We start from the raw sequence: 26,181 nt of genomic DNA, 5'->3' as shown, positions 1-26,181 counted from the left end.
TTTTCTAAGCTCCTAGACTAGATTCTCCAAGAGGTATTTCCTTACAAGAGAACTTCCTATCATTTTCAGTAATAGCAAACTTTGTATTCAAACCCTTCCTTCTGACACTTAATAGTTTCTATTCCACAATTTCGCCTGCTGGGTTTAAAACTGGAGCTGGCTTCCCACTGTGCTGGTTACTTCATTAAGAAGAAAATGCTGGAGTGATGACATTGCCTATAATCCTTCTGAAAATTCTCTGTTAATTACTAACATAAACAGTGTGTGGGTGACTATTCCTTATGTGGCCTATCTAGATGTTTCAAACAACACTGACAGAATAAAATGACACTGGTGAGTTGAAACTTACAAGGATAGGCCTTCCTTAAAAAATTTATGAAGATTATTGCTTGAAATATCATACTTAAATAGAAGAGAGAAAATCTACAAAATCTTATCATTCAATATCATTCAAGACTAAAGGAATGATTTGTGGATACATTCCCAAGCCACACTTCTTGTCAAGCTAGTGACATTTTTATGGCTCAAAATATAGCCTCTTTAAGCATACAGATGAACTTTTAAGTGGGAAGCAAATGCTTTCAAGAAATAATAATAGCTTTGTTTATATCTGTAATATATTATACAGTATTATATTTGGCATGATTCTTTCTAAAGGGTAAGTTATTTTGTGATATTCCACATAAAATTTTGAATTGCCTTTGGAGTAAGGGTGGATAGTTTTCATTATCTCCCCAGTATCTATTTCACTCATTTTCTATCAGGAATATATATATAAAAAACTTTGGTGAGCACTGTTCCATCATTTTGAGGCATATGCTTTACCTGAAATTGGAACAGTTCTTAGCTTCAGAGATAACTTTAGTAAGAAAGTGATGACATTCTTACATAGGACTATACAATAAGGAATGGGGTAGGGAAAAGAGACTATACATACTACAGAAATGAGGCCTGAGGTCCCAGAATTTAAAGAATGAAAGCCCCCCCAAAATTTTTTTAAAAAAAAAACTTTCTGGTTTCAAAGGAAAAATTCATGTGCTTTAAGGATTTTTCCCAGAACCAGAAGTCTTTATCCAAAGGTCATAATATGAAGTTGATATATTGCTAAAGAAGTTGATGTATTGCTAAAGACATAATGGAGAGAGATTCTTTCTGAGACAAAATTCTTTAAATACTTCACTTTAGACTTATATAGGAAAACAAACACCTGATTGACACCTCTAATTCAACAACAGAGGATAAAACAAAAATATGAATCTCTAGTAATAATAATAGTAACTACTTTAGCATTGTGCTATTACACATGTGAAAAAACAGATTTTTCTATCCTCAGTATGATCCTTCAAGCCAAGTATTTTACCTCTAACTTGCTCATAGAAGCAATGTGCACCAGGACACATGGCTTGGATTTCAAATCAAAGTCTGCTGTAAAGATTGCAAAGCACATGCTATGAACCTATAAGGTGAGATTTAAGTATCTAAGGAGGAAGGAGTTGGTTTCTAAACCTCTTCCTAAAACTAATATAATTTTGGAACTCTAAGACATGTTTTCCTTAATAAATCTCTATATCACTGTTGAATATCTCATTTCCAGTTTGTTTCCTCTTTAATCAGGAAATTTCATTTTTGAATTATAGTAGAAGAATTTAAACTAAGTTTTTTCATGTTGCCAATAAATGAAAGACATACAATATCAAATGAGTCAGTCCGCTTTCCAAATAAACTAGTTATGAAAATAGATTAATTAATATATAAAGGCTCAGGATCACATTTAACTTTGGATGAATCATTTTATCTGTTTGAGCATCATTACTATCAATACTAAAATAAAATGTCTTATCTTCCTGATATAAATAATAAATTTTTAAAAATAAAACAATGAAATAAATGGATGAGAAACATGTTCCTCTACTTCTTAATAAATGAGAGGAAAAGTAAACCTTTTGAAATCTTGAACCATTAGATAACAATATAACTATATGATTCCAGTGTAAATACATTTTTTAATGGAATTAATCAGCATTCTAGAAATACACATCATAAACGCTCTATATACTTATATCTCAGATATTCTCATTTATTTGTATTTGTATACATGTTGTATACACAGGTATACCAACACTGCTGGCATAAATAGTTTCAAAGCTGCCATGCTAGGGGTACACTGAGTTCATGCTATAGAACATGTTCTTCCATTGTTTCCCACGAGAAATTGTGGTACAACAGACTAGAGGAGTCTAGCAGGTAAGATGTATGTTGTAGCTTCTTTTTGTCATTTGTTGCTGACATCATTTTATAATGCAATTAAAGCTTGATATCAAATATGTATTCAACTACATCACATGGATACTTATCTTTTCCTTCATGTGTAATGATGCAACATTTTAGACAGGTTACATACTTCACATCTTACAGAGAAAAATTTTTTTCCTGTTAGTTTGCAGATGGAGCTCATATTCCATTCCAATATCCATGTGGCCTTGTGCTGCTTTTAATAATTTATACTTTTTCACTTCTATAACTTTCACTGAAAGATTACACATAATTTTTGTTGTTATAGGTGTAGGGTTTTTTTTTTTTTAAATGTCACAGCAGGGAAATGCTCTTGGAGGAAATAATTTAATATAAGTCATTTGAAGGACTATACCCTTTTCTCCCCCCCCAAGAATTGAACTTGGAAAGTAATTCAGAATCCTATCTCCTCAGGCAAGGATGATCTACTTGAATTCCTTGGAAAGGTGAAAGGCCTTTTATTATGACAAATTTTGCAGAGACTAATTTGTGAAAAAGGAGTACATTTTTGTGAACCTAATTTCTAAAATACATAGAGAAATAATTCACACTGTCTAGATGGTTATAAATGATAAAACTAGTCATAGATATTTTACACCATACTCTAAAGAAAAGACAAATATTTGTGGTTTGAGGGTAGAATTAAGATAGTAAAAATCAGTATCTAAATAAAGTTAGAATCATGCAGATATAATATATATCAGAGTCACATATATAACATATTCTTATGTAACAGAAATGCCCAAGGATGTAGCACACAGCTAGGCCAGGCAGGCTTTATGGGTATAATTATGAAAGAAAACAAAAAAATACTATTGCCATGAAATTAAAAATAAGTATTAATAAATCAACAGATAATATTAGAATATTATCTTTAATAAGATGTTCATATTGGCAGAGGACTGCTGTAAATCTTTCACATAAAATTACTACACTGTATTTGATGAGTAAATTCAAATCTCCAGGAGTACACTTATTAAATATAAAACATACAGCATTGTTTAGATAACCAGTGGTGAAGATCTGGGAACATCAAAGTATCTCTAAATAATTCAGCAACATCAACAATTCTATCTGAAAAGGTTCTTTTTAAGTTCAGTTGTCACCTACTTCCCTTCAAGCCCATAACCGTCAAGTTCCTCCTTTTGTAACAATCATCTCCATCTCTTCCTGTCTTTTTTATTACTTTTGAAGTATTTTCTCTGTTTATATTTTAATATTTTTGTAGGCTTGAATTCTTTTCCAAATATTACTTCCTCAATACACTAACAAGTCTAAGAAACGTCTCCAAATGTTTATTTTCATAGTACTAATAGCTCTGGATACTAGCAGTTTTGGAAAGACCTCAAGTCTTTTTGAGCCAAAGTACCGAAACATATATTTATAAATCGAAATCAGCCCATATGCATGAAAAAACATGTTTTGCTCTTACCATTTGGTAAATCTAGTTACAAATAAACATGATTTACATATCTTTCTGCAACAAATATGACAAAGTAAGTATCTAATTTTATAGAAAATGGTATCAATTAATGTAATTTTTCATATTAACAAATATTAGAGAAATGGTTATCCCCCAACAATTTGAGAAATACCATTTTTTCCCTATAGTGAAACTATAATCACATCAACACATCATGGGAAAGTTCGAAATGCTTTACATAGACTGACTTCTTAACTATACTTCATTTGGTCATAGTGTTAATAATAAAGAAATAATAAATCAGTTAAAGCTTGTGTCTAACAGAGTATTCAGGGAAGCAAATTTACAATATATTTCACAATAATCTGGCAGGAAATGGAAAATACTAAACATGAATAAACTGACATCTATACTAAAATGAAGTTACCATATGTGGTAAAAATAAAGATCCACTTTCATTTTTATAACTATTACCAATAGCTTTGTGGAGATGTATGCTGTCTAAATTTCTCATTATATAAAGCATTAGAAATTTTGAAGCACATTGTTACTTATATTCAAGTTTGATTAAGAAAGGCTGGCATAATACATTTTCTCATTTACAAATATTTCAAAGTATTCATGTGATATATTAAGTTTTTAACTCATGAGCCCTCACTGTCTAAAGTTTGCACATTAAGTGCTATCAGTTTTCTTTTATTTCCATATAACATGCAAATTTAAACTTATTTTCCAATATTATCAATAACTTCTCTTTTACTGAAATATTCCGATAGATAATTGTGTCTCTATAAACTCCAAAATGTTAAAAGCAATAGTAAAATCTGTAAATCAGTAAATTTCACCACAAGTACTTAAGTGATTTTTTTCTGAAAACTTATCCAAAGGCAGAAAATAAATGCCGTATAATTTAATAAGCTTCATGCCAGGTTTTCATTATGTCACTAATAGTGTACGTACACGTGCGGCTTAGCACGCACACATGCACATGTGTGTATTTTCTTTTCAGTAATAGTGACTGGTCCATACTTGTTTCCTGAGTTAGTCCTTTTACTAAAACTAGTGCATATCTTAGACAAATGACACCAGGTGATTGACTGTAGTAGTTACTGTGGATTTTGGAGCTGGATTGCCTAGGTTAAATTTGCAGCTTTGCCATTGAACTGTGTAACTTGGATATGTTAATTAAACTCTCTATGCTTTAGGTCCCCCATCAGTAAAGGAGTGACGGTAGTATCCATTTCATGGGAATGAGGGAAGAATTAAAGAGTTAATTCATATAAAGTCCCTAAAACACCGTATCGCTCATACAAAGTTCTCAATTAATATTGCTTATATATGGTTATAGCTGGTAACATTTAGTAATACAATCAGCTCTGTTCTATCAATGCATGTTTTTTCAAGAAGCATTGGTTACCCGAAACACTTTATAAACGTAATTGATTCAAATAAAAAAGGAGTTGAAGAGTGGAGAGTTTAAGATTCACAGTAATCGAATTATTTCCATCAAAAATTTCAATAATAAAAATTTTGTATAGCTGTAGTTGAATATTAATAACACTTCAGCCAAACAAACCCAATATATGGTGTAGTGTTTCAATGAGAGGAAACGAGTTTCTTTTCCCACCATCATGATCATGATAAGAAGCCCTGTATTTTTTTTTAATTTATTTATTTAAATTTTTGTTTTTGGCTGGGGAGGGACGTAATTAGGTTTATTTATTTACTTATTTTAGGGGAAGTACTGGGAATTGAACCCAGGACCTCAAGCATGCTAAGCATGCGCTCTACCACTTGAGCTATACCCTCCCCCAGGAGCCCTGTTCTTAATCTTAACACTTTATTATTTTATCATGCTTGCTACAATAAACAAAATCCAAGTGCCTCAAATAAGGCAGTATATTGGCTTTAAAATAAGTTCTTCACTAAGTTAATTTCTATGTGCTTTAATTCCGTGTTGATATAATGGGAGTGATAATGATATATATTTCTCAGTGTTATTGAGAGGAATAAATGAGATAACCAAAGGTAAATTCATCACCAGAGTTTACAGTAAATAAAAAGCACACAATAAATGTTAACAGGTATTATTGCTAACAATAACAACTTAATATGCTTCCTACTTATTCAAGAGCATAATATACTAGATAGTAAAATTCTAGCTTAAAGGTAAAATCAGTAAGCTAGGAAAGGATATTTTCCCAAAGATAAAACTAAATAGCTATACTGATCAATTTTATAAGGCAGGTTTCATTAAAATCCTACTCTTATTTGACCAACAGATTGAATTATATAAAATGTGAACAATTTGAATATTTCACTTGCTTTTTTTTATCTACTAAAAAAGTAAAAAGATCTTTCCTTGTGACAAAAATTACTCTTAGTGCACTGCTAATTATTAGAGAATTACAAATCAAAACCACAATGAGCTATCACCTCACACTTGTCAGAATGGCTATCATCAAAAAGTCTACAAATAATAAATACTGGAGAGGGTATGGAGAAAAAGGAATCCTCATACATTGTAGGTGGCAATGTACATTGGTGCACCTAGTATGAAAGATAGTACAGAGGTTCCTTAAAAAACTAAAAATAGAGCTACCATATAATCCAGCAATCCCACTTCTGGGCACATATCTGGAAAAGATGAAAACTCTAATTTGAAAAGATACATGCACTCCAATATTCATAGCAGCACCATTTACAATAGCCAAGACATGGAAACAACCCATATGCCCATCAACAGATGATTGGCTTAAGATGTTAGGGGGTGTGTGTATATAGGTATATATATGCACATAAATATATACAATGGAATATTAGTCATAAAAAAGAAAGAAATATTGCCATTTGCAGCAACATAAATAGACATAGAGAATATCATACTAAGTGAAGTAAGTCAGAGAAAGACAAATATTATATGATACCACTTATATGAAAATCTCAAAAAATAATACAAATGAATCTACACACAAAACAGAAATACATTCACAGACACAGAAAACAAATTTATGGTTGCCAAAGGGGAAAGATTGAGGGGAGGGATAAATTAGGAGTATAGGATTAACAGATACAAACTACTATACATAAAATAGATAAGCAACAAAGATTTCCTGTATAACACAGGGAACAATATTCAATATCTTGCAATAATGGAAAATAATCTGAAAAAATATATGTATATATAGCTGAATCACTTTTCTGTACACCTGAAACTAACATAATATTGTGAATCAACTATACTTAACTTTGTAAAAAATGAAAAAAAGTTTTTCTAGTGTCTTAGAAGAAGAAAAAAAAAAAGGCACAGCAAAAAAACCATGGACTTTGTATCCAAGGAGAGCAGGCATGTTTGTACCATCATATAATAAGTAATAATAAGTAATTTCAGGTAAATTTCTTATGTCCATGTAACTCAGCCTCATCAATGCAGTCAAAATACTTTGAAAGCCACCCCCTCCCCCAATAGCTTCAACAATCTTTAAAGTCATTATAATGATAGAGAAACTGAGGTTTTTATTCCAAATGTTTGCTAGATATCATTGTAACATATTTTCCTCCAGAGTCCAGTGATATCTAATTAATCAGTGACAGAATTTATGCTCATAATCTGCTTAGTTCTTTTCCATTAGGATTTAAGCTATATCCAAGATAACTGCTTCAGCATTTTAATCCTATATCCTCAAATTTTCAAAAACTTCTTATCTTCTTTCTTTGGTAGTATCTTCTAAATATTTTCCACAAGATGCCAAGTTCTATAGGCTGACTATAGAGTGTAAAATCAACTAAGAAGCTAGAGGTATGGAAACAACTATGTGATCATTTATTATGAATGAAAAACTGTGATTCTTAGGTTTTATAAATTAAATGTGAAACAGGTAAAATTCCAGGTAAATCTACCATTCTCACCCTACCTCTAATTTAGTTTTTTTCAGGTTTAGTTTGTTTGCCAATGCATTTACTAATGGTTACAGGCACTGGAGTTACCATTAACACTGCTAAATTAAAAAGAACTCAGAAAATTTAGAGTGCCAGAAAAGAGCTGCTCAAAACTCTTTAAATTCTGTCTTTACAAGATTGATTCTTTTTAAAAAAGAAAATTGACAATGATACATTAAAATGAAAAATATATTTTCCAGTATACATACTTATAAATTTAGTTCCTCCAACATATTTGTTTTTAGAATTATGTCATGACAGGACTCTCTCTCCCCTCCATAAAAACATACTGTTAATTTGTGCAGTATTTTTATTTTAAAAATTTGCTATTCTAATTTTCCACTGTTTTAATCATTTTACTTTTAAATTAAACAGGTTTTCACAATTCTAAGAAAGATTTATCACAAGAGTTTCTGAACAGAAAATGATGCTAGTAATTTTCAGGCAATGGGTCTAATTCTTATTTGGTTCTTCATTAGCAAGGGCTATTGTATGACGTATAGCTATTCTTCCCTTCAAAAATAATTCACTCATAGAAAAAGTCTAAATGACTTTAAAGCAAATAGAATGAGTATTATGTGATGTAAAAATAATAAAAAACAAAACATTAATCATTAATTTTCAGCCAATAAGTAGAAATGAAAAAATAACTGTTTATTAAATCACTGATTTTCATGAGGTTTTGTCTCATCATCTCTTTAACTCTTAAAATTATTAAGATTCCCAAAGTCTATCAGTTTATGTGAGTTGTATCTATCAATACTTACCATATTAGAACCAAAATAACTCAAGACTTTTTTTAAAGTACATTGTAGCTACTACCTCGATCCTTGCTAAGATGTGGGCAATTTTACCTACCATTGCTTTTGCACCATCAGTGTCTACGTCTAAGACAATGAAAATAGAAAAGAATATGTTAATATTGTTATGAAAATAGTTTTGGCCCTGTGGAATCCCCATAGAGGACTCAGGGATTCCAAGTTTCCACAAATTGTGCCTAGCACAAAGTGTGAATATTTCTCAAGGTCTGTAAGACAACCAACACAACTCCCTTTCACTTTTATACTAAGCTTTCCTGAAATATTTCAATCATTTATTAAATTTTTAAATTTTGAACTACATATATAACATATAATTTCATTCAAAATTAAATTAATAGTAAGTTGTACCAGGAAGCATTTTAGTAGAATATTATCAAATACAAATTCTCAGAATTGAAATGCAACAAAATATTAAAAAAAAAAGAGATAAATATCTTCCAGACAGAAACTTTCCAGTGTTTCCATTGTCTCTACATTCGGGATTTGGGAATAGAAGTTATCTTTCTTCCTTTATTTCCTTCCCTCCTTTTTTTTCTTTCTATTTTCGTAATAAACTTGCATACAAACAGTAATACTTAAGGCAATTAGTTATATATTATAGTTCCTATGCCTATCTGTTCTTTTGTTCATTTTACTGTATTTATGGGAAAGTCCCTGAAATGAAGAATTGTATTTGATCTGTTATTATTCATAAAAGAAATATAAGACATAATGTAATAAATATAAGGAGCAAAGGAGAATACTCAAATTGGAAAAAAAAAACCTCTCATGTCTATACACGGTTATTGCAGAATTATTTACTCAGCTATGTACATACAAAAACTGCCACTGGCATTTCTTCTTCTACTGCTATTGAAGGGGTTCTTAACTTCACCAGAATTGAATACAACAAAAACCAAGACCTTTTTGTATGCTGTAAAATCCCCTGCAGTGGTACTGATATAAACTGAAATATAACTTTTCAAGAAAAGTGAGAAATAATTCCCTCTTTCTTCCTTCCTCTCTGCCTCTTTTTGTTTTGCATGTTCCTGATACGACTCTGACACATGAAAATGTAATATTGCTAAAATGCTGCTAAAAGATTAAAAGTCAAACTTAAATGTCATTTAAATAGGAAAAAAAAATACTCCTTTATACATTTAACATCGCTCCTTGACAGAAAACTCTAGAGCATCTTTTAAATGTCTAGATTCATAATCTTTTGATTTGAGAGAAATCAAAAGGCAAGGAACATATTTATGTCCATGCCTCCAGAAATAACGGTTAATATATCTTTGATAACAACCCCATTAAAACATCCACTACTCCTAGCTTGATTTCAAATATTCAGTTTTAGCTCAAAAAATAATGCATTTAGGATAGACGAAAAATAGACAAGTCATCTCATGGGGTGAGGAAGGAGATGGGGATTAACAACAATGGGCATGCAGAATCTTCCTGTAGTGATATAAATATTCTAAAACTGATCTATGGTGATGACTGCACCACTTGGTAAATTTACTTAAAAAAAAAATCAATGTGCACTTGAAATGGGTGAATTATATGGTACATTAAAATAGTTTAATAAAGTTATATTAAAAAATGAATGCATTGAATGAGAAGAGCCAGACACTAAAATGCAAGTACTATATGAAGCCATTTATTTAATTACAAAATGGGCAAAACTAATTTAAGGTGATAGAAGGCTCAATAGCAGAAATTCTCGGTGGGGAGTATGGCTGGTACAGAGCACAAGGTAGGTGTCTGAAGTGCCCTTAATGTTCTCAGTCTTCACATGCTGGTTAATTGGATGAGCTTGGTTTGTGAAAATTCAGTGAGTTGTAAACTTATGTTTACAACTTATACCTCAATAAATAAATGTACGTCATATATACATATATACGCTTATTCAAAATTCCTTTTTAATTTAAAACATATGGGCAATTCTATGTAAAGTAAGGCTGTTATATCACATATTTAAAATATTTATCATAAAAAGCTGGCATGAGGATGTCATAACATATGATATTCAAACTTCACACATTTAGATGGCATTTATGTCCAATTTGTAAAAATGGACACCATTAGGAGGTTATTGACAAGGGAAGTGTATCCAAACTAATTTACCATCGAATTATCAAGGTTTCATATGAGCATGTGCACTGGATCTATAGGGATGGTTGGTGGTGGGGGACTGGTCTCAGGCATGTTTGGAAGAGGGTCTAGAGAGATTAAATGGTGCATGGCAGACACCAATAAGCTTGTGAAGCCCTGCCAGAAAAGGATGGGTGAAGGGTCACTGAAGGGAAACTGTTTCCTTGTGTTCTTTTTTGGTGTTTGTCCATTTATATATCTAAAGATACTTTGGTTATCTTCTGGTTCTACCTATGCCCAATCCTTCAAGGACCAGCCTAACATTTCCTCTTCAGTGAACATTCCCTAAAACTATCTAGGTAGAAGAGATTTCCCACTTGTTGTGAACTCTTCAATAAACATGAATGAGAAGAAAGTAAATTACTGAGCAACTGATAAAGCTATTTGTTTTTATATCAGCCAAAAAACTACAATTTTGTGGGCAGGAACCAGGCCTGGCTTATTCATCCACTGAACTCCAGAGTAACTCTCATAATGAACTACAAATCATGGACTTTCGGGTGTTTGTGGAATTTAAAAATGTAAATATTTCCATTAATAACTGAAGATAACATGAAACCTCTGCTGCATTCAAAATGCGAAACTTTTTCTGCAGTTATCAGTTGCCAACAGTCATTTCACATTTAGATTCCAAAGCTATATGTACTGTTTTTTTAAACTCTGAAGTGTGTAAAGACAAAATAAAAAGAAACAAAAAATTACTCAGATAATAGTGTTAGGGAAGCTTTCAAAGAGCATGACAAAATTGGAGAGCACATTTATTCACTCATTTATATATCATTACATATCAAAAGTTATTTTTGAGTAAAATCAAAAGAAAGTCTGCCCTCTAGAAGTCTACAATTTACTTAAGACGAGGCAACTGACTGAAGTGTGACAATATAGGATTATTGTTTAGACGAAATAAAGATGGATGCAGTTGATAGTCAGTGAATGAAATCAGAAATTCTGAGAAGGATAATAAATGCATTTCTACATTTTAACAAGCCTTCTAGTAGTATAATGAAAAAGAGGTAAAGCACAGGGATTGGGGGCAGAACAGCAACAGAACACACTTGGATTTGAGAATACCAGGCTCAATCTGAAAGGCACTGAGGAAACTGGCTTCTCTAGAGCAGATGTCAGATTGCAAAGTTCTACTGGGGAAAAAAAATGCAGAAATCACATGTCATACCCTTTTTGTTTCAAGTCTTCCTTTTTTCACACCTAGAACTAACATTTTAGTATACAGTTTTAATTATGTATTTGTTGAATATGTATTCAAACACTTGTGTGAATAACATTTCATGCCTGTCCTTGCCTGTGACATCTGTCTAATTTTTGAGGCTGAAGCAAGTTATGAAGCTTATCAACAAGGTTATGTAAAGATACATAAATAATTGTTTGTATTTAGTGATAATCCTCCCATGTATAGACATGCTTAGAAATTTTAGACTCTGACATAGTGTCATTCTAGAAGTTTAAAAAATCTAAAATATCTTTTAAAAAACATGTTTTCTATTATGATTTTAATTCAAACACATTTAACTATCTATAACATAATTAATATATATGCCCATATCATAATTAGCTATTATTAGCCTTATTTAACATGCTATCATTGGCATGACAGTGAAAGTTCATTATAACGCAGCTTAAGTGGACGTGATCATCCATCTCTTGGAAGCTTACAAGATGGAAGACGATCTCTTTTCTCCAAGAGCCAAAGCATTTATTTCAGCCAAGTGTCAATTTAGTACATTTAACAGTTCAAATACAAACAAGGAACTAGCCTCCATGGAGAATTAACCACAGCTATTTCAGCTAACTGACAATTTTTACTTGAGAACCCCCCAGGAGGGCTTCTACAAATGATTTACTCAGGGTGCCTGAAGCAGTTTTACTCAGCAGATTTGTCACTTCATAGATGCAACCTATATAATTCAGTAGCTCCAGAGAATCCATTGTAACTATTTTTTGCAATAATTATAAGATTAAGGACTTATTTTGGGAGCCATTAATAATATCAATGAAAGGATTAAGGCAATTTCAATGAAAATCATATAGAGATCAAAGAACTAGTGATGTTAATGATTCTGCTACATTTTAAATGAAAACCTAATCACAGAAAAGCTGAAAATCCTCCTCAACTCACATCCAGAATGGATTCTAAAAAATCCTATGTTTGATGATCTGACTGATACAAATAAAATGACAATTTAGTCATGGTGTCTATTCTATACTACTTATGGAAAAGTACACTCTTGAAAGATGATTACAACACTTACATGTAATGAAATACTTAGACTTTTAGATAGACTTTTAGATAAAACATTGGAGAATTTAACCATAGTTAGAGATATATCAAACATATAACAATGAGAGACACACACAGAAGAGTTGAATGCAACCAAACTTATATCAAATAGAATCCCTAATTTTAAAGTCTTTTTTCCTGTTAAAATTCACCTTAGCATGAGTCAGCATTTTAGAAACAGACAAATAAAAGCCCTTAGATTTGCCCAGAGAGACCACTATCCATCAAGTATGCCTCAGAAGCTTTGATCACCAAAATCTTGGCATGATATAATTTCTTTAAATAATTTATACACATAATTTTTTAAAAATATTGACTATCAATGTATTAATTACACACAAATATATACATATATATATCTCTCTCAAAATTTTCAGTATCAAGGTGATTAAAAATAAGGTAGGCTTTCTTAAGCACAAGAAAGATAATTCTTAAAAATCTTGTTGCTTTTATACTTCAATTTGTTTATTTTTACATATGCTATGATTTCCTGCATATTTTAAGAAATCCTTAAACAAAAGAAATGCCTAAATAGAAATTCTAATGAAAAACAAATTCACTAAGTAAATCATTTATTATTTAAGAACTGCTTTGTGAGCAAGTAATCAGAAAGTATGAAGGCTTATAGTTACGATTTTGTCACTGATTTCTGAGAAACTGTAGTAATAGTGAACACACATTTGAAATATATTTAATATTTAGCTAATTTATCAAGAATTTTTAGTATAAAAATTTTATAATATGGATTCCTATTTACTAGTCTCTTTAGAATTAAAGATCTTCTTTTACTTATCCAGGAACTTTAAATAGTACCTTAATTTATATTATTTGGTAATATACGGTAATATTTCAGATAGCTTAAATATATTAAGTGAATTAATTTACATACTAGTTATCAAAGTAATACTTTCTTTACTGTTCTCCAAGGCCAAATGGCCATTAATCAATAGTTTTTACTGTATTTTGATTAATAACTATCAACATTTCCTGTCAATTTAAATTTTATTCTCTTTTATCTACACTGATGGAAAATAATTGCTAGTAGTAAAACAGTTTTTCTGTAATTTATGGAGAAAATTCTAAAATTCTGTTTTTGAAAACTGAAAAACAAATTTAGTTTCTCAACTAATGAACCCAGTTTGAGAGAACAAAGAGTAGACCATGAAAAAATAATCTAATACATTTTAATATTTTCCAAATACTACTTGCAATTTTAAAAGTAGCATTTTAGTGATATGGGGAATAGTTTGATACTGAAAAAGTTCAGAGGATCCTAAAATACACAAATTTTTTATGTTCTTACCTACACTCAATATGTCACAGATGCATTTTGAAAGTTTATATTAAATGCACAAAGAATATTAGAAATATCATACCTTTGAGACATAATCTTATAGGCGTCAGGCAGATAGCATCGTATATTCTCCATCTGAGCAGGGTCAGAGTCACAAATTTTGTCATCAGTCCTCCCATAGTTGGCACTTTCGATCATAATGACATCTGTTCCTGGACAGCGGAGCTCTATGGGGTAGCTCTCACACGAGAGCTCTCTGCGGACCACAGCCATTGGAATTGGGGCACGGCTGAATGCTACCAGAAGGAGGAGAAAGAAAAATAAATCATCTTTTTTATCTACAAAGGAAAAGTACATGTTTAGAATAAACTAAAACAAGGAATAAAGCAGTTGTGACTCATAATTTTAACTAAAAATAGATTTCTCTCACTTCAGTAACTTCATAGGATTTTTAAAATGCTAACAATAATAATTATTTCTTAAAAACCTTATATATATAAAAAAAGTAAGTTATTTTTTCTTATAAATGGAAAAAAGCACCCTGGATTTTCTAAAATATTGGCTGGAATGTGAGCTAAAGACTATACAGAAATATCATGCAGTTTGTAGAGCAAACTGTCAGATTAACCTCAAGAATATTGTGTGCATGTTTTGTTTTGTTTTATATGGAAACCGTTACCAAAAAAATGCACTATTCTTGAGTTTGTACATACTGATATAAATAGTCTATTTCAATTTTTAAATTGTTTTATTGTTTCAGGTAATAATTAACACAGTACATTTTATGAGTTAATTATATAAATAGTGAATGTTCTTTATTTAAGAAAATAGAAATTTGTATGGAGACAAATTAAATTTTCCTTCAGCTCCCTTCCCACATATTTCCTCCAGTATCAAAAGACAACCAGTTAACAATGTGGTAACCTTTGTATTAGAATTTTCTATAGGAAAAAAAAAACCACTTTATATGTTTCTTCCTACCCCTCTTTTAATCCTACCTAAGTAACTTACTCAGGTAATATAACACTACACATATTGAGACCTTGATGTATTTTATTTATTAATTTAACATGATGGAAATATTTTCATTTCTATGCCATATCCCTCATTTTAATGGCTGCATTATATATACATATAAAACATGACTTAATTGGTCTTATGTTGATGGACATTTAGAAATGTCCCAGTGTTTTTGTGCCATAATATTGCAAAGAAAAATAAACATATCTGTGTACCTTGCATAATATAGAAAAATACAATTATCCAAATACATTTTATGGTATACTTCTATAAATGAAATTGGTGAAGAGGCATATATACTTGAAGTTTGGCAAATATGAATAAGATGTCCAAAAACCTTACTACAAATGCACATTTCCACCAGCAGTACTTTCCTCTTCAAAAGTACATATTAACAATTCCTTTATATTTTGACAATGTGATAGACACAATATCTTTAATTTTCACTATTTTACTTATACAATATACTTTCATATATTTATTGACCCTTCATACTTCTTTTATTTGTGAATTGTTTGCTCACATTTACACATAATTTGTTTTTGCAAAAGTTCTTGGCAAAAAAGAAAATTGAAAATTTGTTCTTTATATTCATGGCAAATATGTTTTTCCAGTTTGTTATTGCTTTCAGATGTTTGCTGAACATACATGTTTCATTTTTACACAGAAAATCATCTATCTTTTCATGTCGGGTTTAAGAGTTTTACATTCCTAGATTATGAACATAATCAGTACATTATTGGAAGACAGTCAAATGTTTTATTGTAAAAACTCAACAAGTCGTCTTTTAAAAGCACATAGTTGAAATTCTAAAATTGTGATTACCAGCCAGCTAATAAGTTGATTTTCACATAAAAGAATTAATCATACAGATAAATGCATGATAGCTATAAATTTGCATGGATAGTTGATTAACTCACTAATGTTCACATACATAAAATGTATTTAAATAAATACATTCAACTTTTCTTATGGCTTTTTTTTTTTTTTACTAAACATGAAATGTTAAAGGTAAAGTAGAGAGAAGTGAGAAAGTGTTAAGAGTGGGAATAAGGGAAGAGAAATTTTATTACTATAAATATTTTCCCTTGAAACTTACAGAAAATATTGATTTGGTTGTAGAACCACATGTATTATTTCAAAATTGAGAAAGAGATTAGTTTTTACCTCATTTCTATAATATTTTGGAAAAACTATAAACGTACCAAAGACCCCAGAATAAGTTCAAAGCAGGTTAAAGTGCTCAAGCTGCACTGTACAGTTAATTCCATTCTGGTCTGGTTATCATTCAACATCTTTTCTGTTTTCTCCCCTACTCCCTTCAAACACAGGCAGGGAGACAGACAGACAGACAGACAGACAGACAGACAGACACAGACACACATACACACACGACTAGCACATCCACAGCACTGATCAAAGAAATGTTACGAAGACTAACATAAACAGAACTTGGCTGTAACATTATTTCTAAAGTTTGATGTTGAGTCAGCATTTTGACAGGACAGTCTCACAACAGACATTGAATTTCTGAAATATGTGTTTCTATTGTTTCTAAAATAAGTATACATGCTTATCTATCATTCTGAAATTAGTTTGCTGTTTAAACGTGAAGTCCTTTTTAGTACCAAGATTCTATTTTAATGGAAAAAGACATTTTGATTAGTATATATAGTATTTTAAGTAATAAAATCATTGAACAATAAAAATGTTCCAGTTTGGGAATCCAGTTTCATGATTTTAATCAGTTTAAATAGAAACTAGATGTTTTGTGTTTGCTTTTTTATAAAAGGTTCTTGAAATCAGAATTTGTCAGAATGTTTTACAGTAAATTTTTGAGCATAAGCCAAGAGACAATTTGTTTCTTAACTTTGGTATAGCCATTTTAAAGAAAATCCCATTGAACTTGCTTCCAAACATTGAGATGATCTTGCTATATTTTGTTAACCTAACCAATTAAGTTAATTGTTTAAAACTAGTAGGTTTAACAAAAAAACAAATAAGCAAATCATACAGTCAAAGCATTTGTTTGACTAAGTGGACAATTTGGTTGATTAAACACATCAGTCAATTTTGTCAAAACATGTGTACACAGATTTAGCTTTAATCTGGGTCTTAACTGCCAAAAATATGATTTAGAACCAGTTACCAGACAATTGCAAGGTCAACTAAAATATGGAGTCCCAAATTTCTCACATATCTCTTCAACCCCTTAAGAATTATTCAAAAGTTATGGATATGGAAATTTTTACAGAATACCAGGGTTGATTTGTGATGCTCTCTTCCATTTAATATATAATTGCATTTGTAACAGTAACTCAGTGATAAATTGCATTCCTAAATGATGGATGCTCTCTTTTAAAGGAATGTGTTACTGGAAATTACTGTATAACATTATCTAATTAGCTACTTAAACTACCTTTAATTATATTGCAAAATGCTTTAATCAACAACCAACATTCAATGAAAAAATATGCTTAAGGTAAATGGTCTTTGTTTTGTTTACTATTCAGTTATCGTGCTAACAATGGAGATACTTTGGTTACTAGAGAAAAAGATTAAGATATGGAAAATGTCAACAATTCAAATTCAGGTTAGTCAATGAAATCTATTGTATTCTGTAGCAGGGTAATATTGCACAGGGCACTGTGAAGTGACTATGGAAAAATAATATGGGACTTGAGCTCCTTCCCACTTTTATCCCATGAGTTATTAATCTTCTGTAACAAGGAACAGAATGTCACCTATTGGGTGTCTGATATACATTGGCTCAATAAATTGGAAAAGCTTTAGATGTGGAATCTGGTAGACTTCTGGTAAGATGTTGTACTTTGGAACTACCCATTGACCATGGGACTATGGAGACACAAATGAAATTGAGCTTCTCTGCTAAAGATGGCCAGAAACTCAGGATGTGTCCAAGTTCCATGTCAAACACATGCCTAACTAAAAGCGCTCCTGACCCAGGATTAAATAACAAGAGAAATAGCTCCCTGTTTATGATTCAGTATAAATCACTCCGATTCATTCTTCCTTTTCTGAGACATCAGCCATTATATTGCTGAAACCTCTTGTTTTTTTAAGTCTTTCCTCGGGCTTTCCTACTGTAATCCTGCTTGGTGACAACTGACTCAAAATGCTATAAATTCTTGGTGAATTGTGAGTTATGCTAACTAAAGAGACTAACCTAAAGATGGAGGGGTGAGGATGGAGACAGGAGGCTAAAAGCTAGAGACCAAACAGGAAAATGATTACTCCTGCAGGATAAAGTTGCAGGATACAAAATTAATATACAGAAAAATCTATCACATTTCTGTACACTAACAGTGAGGTATCAGAAAGAGAAACTAAGGAAACAATCTCTTTTACCATCATATCAAAAAGGATAAAATACCTAAACAGACAAAATACCTATACTCCAAAAACTGTAAGACACTGATGAAAGAAACTGAAGACCACACAAACAGATAGAAAGATATAATGTGTTCTTAGACTGGAAGAATCAGTATTGTTAAAATGACCATACTACTGAAGGCAATCTACAGATTCAAAGAAATCCTTATCAAAATATCAACGACATTTTTCACAGAACTAGAACAAATAATTTTAAAATTTGTATAGAAACACAAAATATCCCAAATGGTCTCTAGAAACAAGAACAGAGCTGGAAGAATCACTCTCCCTGACTTCAGACTATATTAAAAGCTACAGTAATCAAAAAAGTATGGCAATGGCACGAAAACAGACATAGAGGTCAATGGAACAGGATAGAGAGCCCAGAAATAAACCCATGCCCTTTGGCCAATTAATCTATGACAAAGGAGGCAAGAATACACAATAGAAAAATACAGTCTTTTCAATAAGTGATGCCAGGAAACCTGTACAGCTACAGGCAAAGAATGAAATTAGAACATTCTCTAACTCTGTGTACAAAAATAAACTCAAAATGGATTAAAGATCTAAATGTAAGACAGGATACTCTAAAACTCCTAGAGGGAAAAAATAGGCAGAACACTCATCGACAAAAATAGCAGCAATTATCTTTTTGGATCCATCTCCTAAGTGAAATAAAAAAAAAGGGCAGAACTAAATAGACTTTTTTTCTAAAAAGGAAGTGAAGATGGCCAACAGGCACGTAAAAAGATGCTCAACATTGCTAATCAACAGGGAAATGCAAATAAAAACTCCAGTGAGGTATCATTTCACACCTATCAGAATGGCTATCATTAAAATAACAAACGTTGGCGAGGATGTGAAGAAAAGGGAATCTTCCTACACTCGGTGGAAATGTAAATTGGTACAGCCACTGTGGAAAACATTATGGAGGTTTCTCAGAAAACTAAAAATAGAACTACCATGTAACAGAGCAATTTCACTCCTGGATATATATCCAAAAAACTCCAAAGCACTAAATTTGAAAAAATACATGCACCCCAATGTTCATAGCAGCATTATGTACATTTGTCAAGATATGGAAGCAACCTAAGTGCCCATCAACAGACAAAGGGATAAAGAAGATGTGATATATATAATGGAATATTACTCAGTCATAAAAAAGAACAAATGTTGCCATTTGCAGCAACATGGATGGGTCTGAAGAGCATTATGCTAAGTGAAATAAGTCACACAGAGAAAGACAAATACTGCATGATATCACAAATATGCAAAATCTAAAAAGTACAAGAAATGATTGAAACAAAAAAAATCAGACTCACAGATACAGATAACAAATTAGTGGTTACCAGTGAGGCAGAGAAGGGGCAGTACAGTGCGGGGGAGTGGGAGGTACAAACTACTGCATGTAAGGTAGGCTTCAAGGATGTATTGTACAACATGGGAAATATAGTCAATATTTTGTAATAACCATAACCAGAGTGTAACCTTTAAAATTATATTAAAAAAATTTAAATGTAAGGCAAAAAAAAAAATTCCTCCTGGATTCCAAGGAACAGAGGTCAGAGACTTGCTAGGATAACCCTAGGACATTAGAAGGGAGTATGCAAAAAGGAAGTGCTATCTGAGACATAGGATTCTAGGATAAAGTATATAAATAAGTATAAGTGAAAGATTCAACACTGATTAGGAGTCAAGCAGCCAGCTAGTTGGTTGACGGAATTAACCCAGTGTAATTAAGTTTTTAAACACGTTGAATTTAAGGTGTCAGGATAATACTCAGAAATGTTCAGTCCTCATTTGCACTCATGAGTCTAGAACTCAGGCTAAAACCATGGTAATAAACATGAAGTAGCTCAAGGAGTGCCTATAGAGTGGAAGAGAATGAATGCAGAAGTTGGAATATCAGCGGACACTGAAGAAATGAAGAGCATATTACTTAATCACTGGACATATATAATTTTACAATGTGTTTACAATCCTTTGATAGTTCTCCAATATTATCCCCTTTCTCCCTGAATAGTGGGCTTTACTAAGTGACTCACTTCTAATGGACATAGCCTAGTAGAAATGAGAGTGTATTATTTATTTCCAAGAGCAGTTTATTAACAAGCAGCCCATGGAGAAGTTCAGAAAAGGAACTAAGAACTCTGCTGACAGCCAGAATGAACTGGCAAGGAGGAGAGTGAGGCATCTTGGAGGCTGACCGTCCAGCTACCAGAAAGTCTTCCTTTGGGTAACTACAACCTTAGGAGAAACCTTGAGTCAGAATCAACAAGCTAAACTACTCCCAGATTGCTAACCTAAAGAATCCATAGAGGGTAAAGAAGTATTTGTTTAAAGCTACTAAGTTTTGGGCTATATATTACCAATACAGTGCAGAATTAAGTCTGAAAAATGTTTAAAGAGTGGACATTGAAACTGTTAGATGATACTTAAGAATCACCAAATCAGTAAAAGAGAAACATTATGAATGGACCCACACTGATAGTCTAATATCATCATCCTCTTGCTTAAACATTATTTAGGCCATTAGTTTTTTTTCTTAATATATTTTAATCTTACTTTATTATTTAATCATATATCTCATACATTATATATAATATAAAAATACTCAGTTTTCAGCACTATAAATAGATTACCAGTAGGTACTAAAAACATTATTTTCTCCTATCTACCAATGATCATAAGAAGGAAAAAAGGCTCTTTTGAAAACTTTAAAATGAAAAAGGAAACAGATCTGGTTCCTTATGAAGAAGTAAATTAAAATATTTCTAAGTCAAGGCTAATGATTTTAAAGGAGTTTCTTAATTATAGAGAAGGACACTTACATATCTGGAAGTGGGTTTTTTTCTACAATAAATTATCAGCAATACCTTTTAAAAATACTTCATAACTTAAATGCTGCCAAAAAGAAAATATTCCCAATTTTAAGTTTCAGCGGAGCCTATGACATGATATTTTTAAATGTATATATTTTTCTGTGCCTTTTTACATGCCAACACTTATCCATCTTTTAAAATATGTGCCCCAAAAATCTAGTCTGAAATACTTAAAAGCAAAAATAACACTGGAAACCCAATGAAATATCAATCTATCATCTACTTTCTTTAAAAGTACATCTACTACGAGTTAAGCATCTAATAAACTGAATTACAGCAAGTCTATTTCAACAAAGAATATATATAATTTAAGTATCTTAGTATTTAATTAAGTGTAACACAGTGACAATTAAAATTAACACCCTGGAGGAATAACCAAAGGCAATTATGTTCTGAGGTCAAAAAGAAAAGCGTGAAATTTAGAATTACCAAAATTACAGCGGAAAAAATGTTCTAATGAGTGGACTATCATAAAACAATTAATATAAAGCTATTCCTTTTGACTTATGAAGCTTTGGCATGAGGGTAACATTAATTACACTTTTTGAGGATACATATACAAAGTGGTGACCTTTAAATTGTCCACGTGGAGATTGCCTAAAAACATAGCAAGTGTATGAATAAATGAATTCATATCTACTTGTTATAAGTTTTCAACATTTAATAAAATTACATTCCACACTGTCCTCCAATTATATTCATAAGGGATAAAATTTCTAAAACTGTGTCAAGTTTCACATACCGCAATTATCCCAGGCTTTTTCTAAATGTCAGAAACTCCAAACTGGCTGTTCAAAATGTTCTAAGAGTAAAAATTATAATTTCAAGACAAACAAGAATTCAGTAAAAAGAATTATACAATTCAAAAGAAATTTTAAGGGATATGGCAATTTAATTTCTAAATGCATATTTATCAGCTACAACGTGGCTGCTGGGAGTTATTAAACATAAGACATGGTTGTTGTTTAAATTCCCTTTCCACTTTGGGATTATCTTAGACCTAGGAGTTATTCTATACAGAATGGGATTCCAAGAGTGTGGCAGAAGGAGCTTCAGAGGTATCACACAAAATCAAGAAAATGATAAACATTCATGTGTGTGATGTTTAATTTTGTGTATCAATGTGACTGGGCTAAGAAACACCTGGGTAGCTGGAAAAACATTATTTCTGAGTATGTCCCTGAGAGTGTCTCTGGAAAAGATTAGCAAAGATTATTAGCATTTGATTCTTTCTGTAAGACTAACAAAGAGCACCCTCACCAATTTAGGAGGGCTGCTGAAGGCCTGAATACAAGAAAAAGGCAGAGGAAGTATAAATTTTCTTTCTGCCTAAGCTGGGATATTTATTTTCTGCCCTCTGACATTGTGCTCTTGGTTCTCAGGCCTTTGGACTTTTACCAGTGGCTTTCTGAACTCCAATGGGGACATACACCATAGGCTCCCTGAGTTTTCAGGTTTTTGAGTTTGGACTGGAACATCACTTGTTTCCTGTGCCTCCAACTTGCAGATAGCAAATCATGGGAATTTTCAGCCTCTATAATTGTGTGAGTCAGTCTCTCATATTAAATATTTTTATATTAATCTCTCACTCACTTCAATATAAATATATATATATATATCTACATATAGATAATATAGATAATTGTGATATGGAAACATGGCACAGTTTTAGAAATTTCATTCCTTGTGAACCAAACTGGAAAACAATCTGGAGAACCCTGACTAACAATGTGAGTGTGGCAAAAATCCCAAAAGCCAAAAGACAGTATCCATGATTCCTAAAACCAAAGGTTATAGAATAACGACGGTAAGATCAGATGGGTGAAAGTTCCTGACAGGGGAGGGCAGACGGGCAGATGATCCAGAGCAAAAGTACTGAGACTCTTCCTAAGTTTCTCCATGTCACTCTAAAAGCTTACAGTCGCAGAGAGATCGCACACACCTATGCAAAGCTTAACCATCATGAAGTACGATGAAAGTGTAAAACAGATGAAAAAGTAATGAAGCTACACGTTTCAGTGCTCAAGAAAGATTTTTGAAGGAAGCAAACTTGAGATAGCCTTAAAAGATGAAATACTATGTGAACATGGGCAAAAAGATAATAACTATTCCAGGAAGAAATTCTGAGTAAAGAAAGTTATATTCAGTATCTTGAGTGAGGATCCTGAAGAATTATCTGTACCCTCGTGTTCATTACAGTATTGTTCTTAATAGCCAAGATATGGAAAGGACCTAAGTGTCCATCGAGGGATGAATGGATAGAGCAGATACACACACACACACACACACACACACACACAGAGGAATATTATTTAGTCATGTGAAAGAAGGAATTCTTGCCATTTGTAACAACAGTGATGAACCTTGAGGACATTATGCTAAGTCATGTAAGTCAGACAAAGAAAGACAAATACTGTATGATATCACTTTATATGGAATCTAAAATAGTCAAACTCATAGAAACAGAGATTAGAATAGTGGTTGCTGGGGGTTGGGGGATAAGGGAAATGGGGAGATGTTGGTCAAAAGGTATAAATGTCTAGTAGTTATACACTTAATAAGTTCTGGAGATCTAATATATAGCATGGTAATTACAGTCAACCAAACTGTATTATATACTTGAAAGGTGCTACAAGAGTTGACCTTAAATGTTCTCACCACAAAAATAAATGGCAATTATCTGAGGTGATGAAGGTGTTAACTAACTCTACTGTAGTAATCATTTCACAACATATATGTGTATCAAATCAACATGTTATACACCTTAAAATATACAATATTACACATCAATTATCTCAATAAACATGGGGGGGGAAAGATATATTCCCAAGAGATGCAGGAGTACAAAGACAGAATTAAATAGTAGTGAAATCAAAAGAGCCTTAAAATCAGATTGAGAATATAGCCCAAATTATACAGGGCAATGGAAGATTACAGCATAATGGAATAACATAATAATAATATTAATGAAATTAATCTTCACAAGCTTAAAATATATTATTCAGATTGGAGTGAAAGATAACAGAGTCTAGGAATTAATGAGAAAAATATTGCAGTAATATGATGATGGTAATTGCTTATACACATCTAGTGCTTTAAAATATCATTTCAGTTTTTAAAAAGTATCATTGTATTTCAAACTCCAAACTATAAATCTTGTTAATATTATCACCCCCGTTTAGTATACCAAGAAAATATGGCTTAGCTCAAAGTGGTAATGCTGGGAGGCATGAACCAGAAAGTCATATAGGTGAGAAAAAAGAAGCAATGACTCTCCTTGTGTGTCACACAGGGAGAACAAAGGAAGGGGGGTTCTGTCAGGATATACATAAGGCAATATGAAAATATCACACTAATTATCAATAATATAAAGCCTATGGGTTGCCATTCCTTTGGTGAAATGAAGTCTAATTTCTGAATAAGAAATGAAAGTTAAATATTCCATTTACTGTGTCTGACAGGGGATTTTCTTTTAAATAGCACAAACCATAATAGCATACTATTATTAGTTTGAGAATTTTAAGATTTATTTCCTAACATTTTAATACACTTTAATATTATATCAGAAAAACTAATACGAAAACTTCCTTTGTGTGAAAATCTACTGCAGTAAGATGGAAAGTCAAGACTTTAATTTGAAAATGTGGCATTAATTTTCAAATGCTGTCATTATACTTTATTGCAGTATATAAATATATAGTTTTCTTTATTGCAAATCACTGAATTTAAGGTTTATGTTACTCTTGTCATACAACAGAGAAAATCTGTAGTCATAGGGATTTTAACAAGAGATATACAAGAAATCTAGAGGATAAATATGTGTTGAATAAACAGTAATGACACAGGTTAAGACTAAACAATACTTAATTTTGAAGGGAAGGAATTCTTAAACAGTGAATAAACTCTCTACTGCACTGAATATACTATTGAGAAGTACACCAGCAGCACTCGCATCCTTTCCCTCCTCCCACTTCCCAAACACACTCTACTCGTTGGAAAGGATAAAGAGCTTTCAGTGGCTTACAAATTTTTGTTTTGTTTTATCCTTAAGGAAAGCAATGTTAAGACTCTGTCTAATTCAGCAGCATAAATCTTCTGCAGAAAAGACCTTGTAATAACCTCTCTGGTAATCTTCAATGTTGAAAAACATATACAACAGTGTTTATAAATCCTTTATCCATAAGCTTTACAACAGCTTTCATATATATAAACTCGCCCAGTGTTGAACATTAGTGTCTGAGTAATGCACCTGAGATTAGAAAAATAAATCTAACCATAAAGAGCCAGACAAATCCACACTGATATGATTTCTAGCCAACGTTTCCTATTACCTATTTATAGCAGCTAAAAGTTAACATTCATCCCACTAGAATGTATTTGTTAGGAATAAGTTTGCAAATTGATGGTGCTGCTTGCAAAATGAAATGCTTCTTCTTTATTTTATTCCTGGTGGATAAAATAATTAGCAATGTTTATTATTATTGTTATTAGCAATGTTTTCAAACAAATACATTTTCATCAAGAAACTGACTAAACACTAAATACTGAACATAAGTCCTGACTTTAAATACAGTTAATTTCCATTTAGTGATATCAGTAAATGAGGAATGTATTAGCCAACCAAATCCCTCAGCCTATGAAAAGTTTAGATGTTTGCCAAATTTGCCAAACATAAACTGTAGGATAGG

The 26,181-nt window shown here is 31.7% G+C and overlaps 1 protein-coding gene across 9 annotated transcripts in view; it reads right to left on the bottom strand.

Annotated features, from left to right (window-relative positions):
• The window catches only part of ADGRL3 (adhesion G protein-coupled receptor L3), a 730,953-nt gene that overhangs the window by 372,642 nt on the left and 332,130 nt on the right, over nt 1-26,181 (bottom strand). For all 9 annotated transcript variants that reach the window (XM_072940759.1, XM_072940764.1, XM_072940768.1 and 6 more), the window contains one exon: nt 14,281-14,494. In XM_072940759.1, the coding sequence (XP_072796860.1) occupies nt 14,281-14,494 (214 nt within the window). The remainder of the gene's footprint in view (nt 1-14,280; nt 14,495-26,181) is intronic.

This window comes from Vicugna pacos, chromosome 2 (genome assembly GCF_048564905.1).
Source record: "Vicugna pacos chromosome 2, VicPac4, whole genome shotgun sequence".
NCBI classification, from domain to species: Eukaryota; Metazoa; Chordata; class Mammalia; order Artiodactyla; family Camelidae; genus Vicugna; species Vicugna pacos.
Note: the sequence above shows the minus strand (reverse complement) of the source record. Positions and strands in the feature narration are given on the sequence as shown.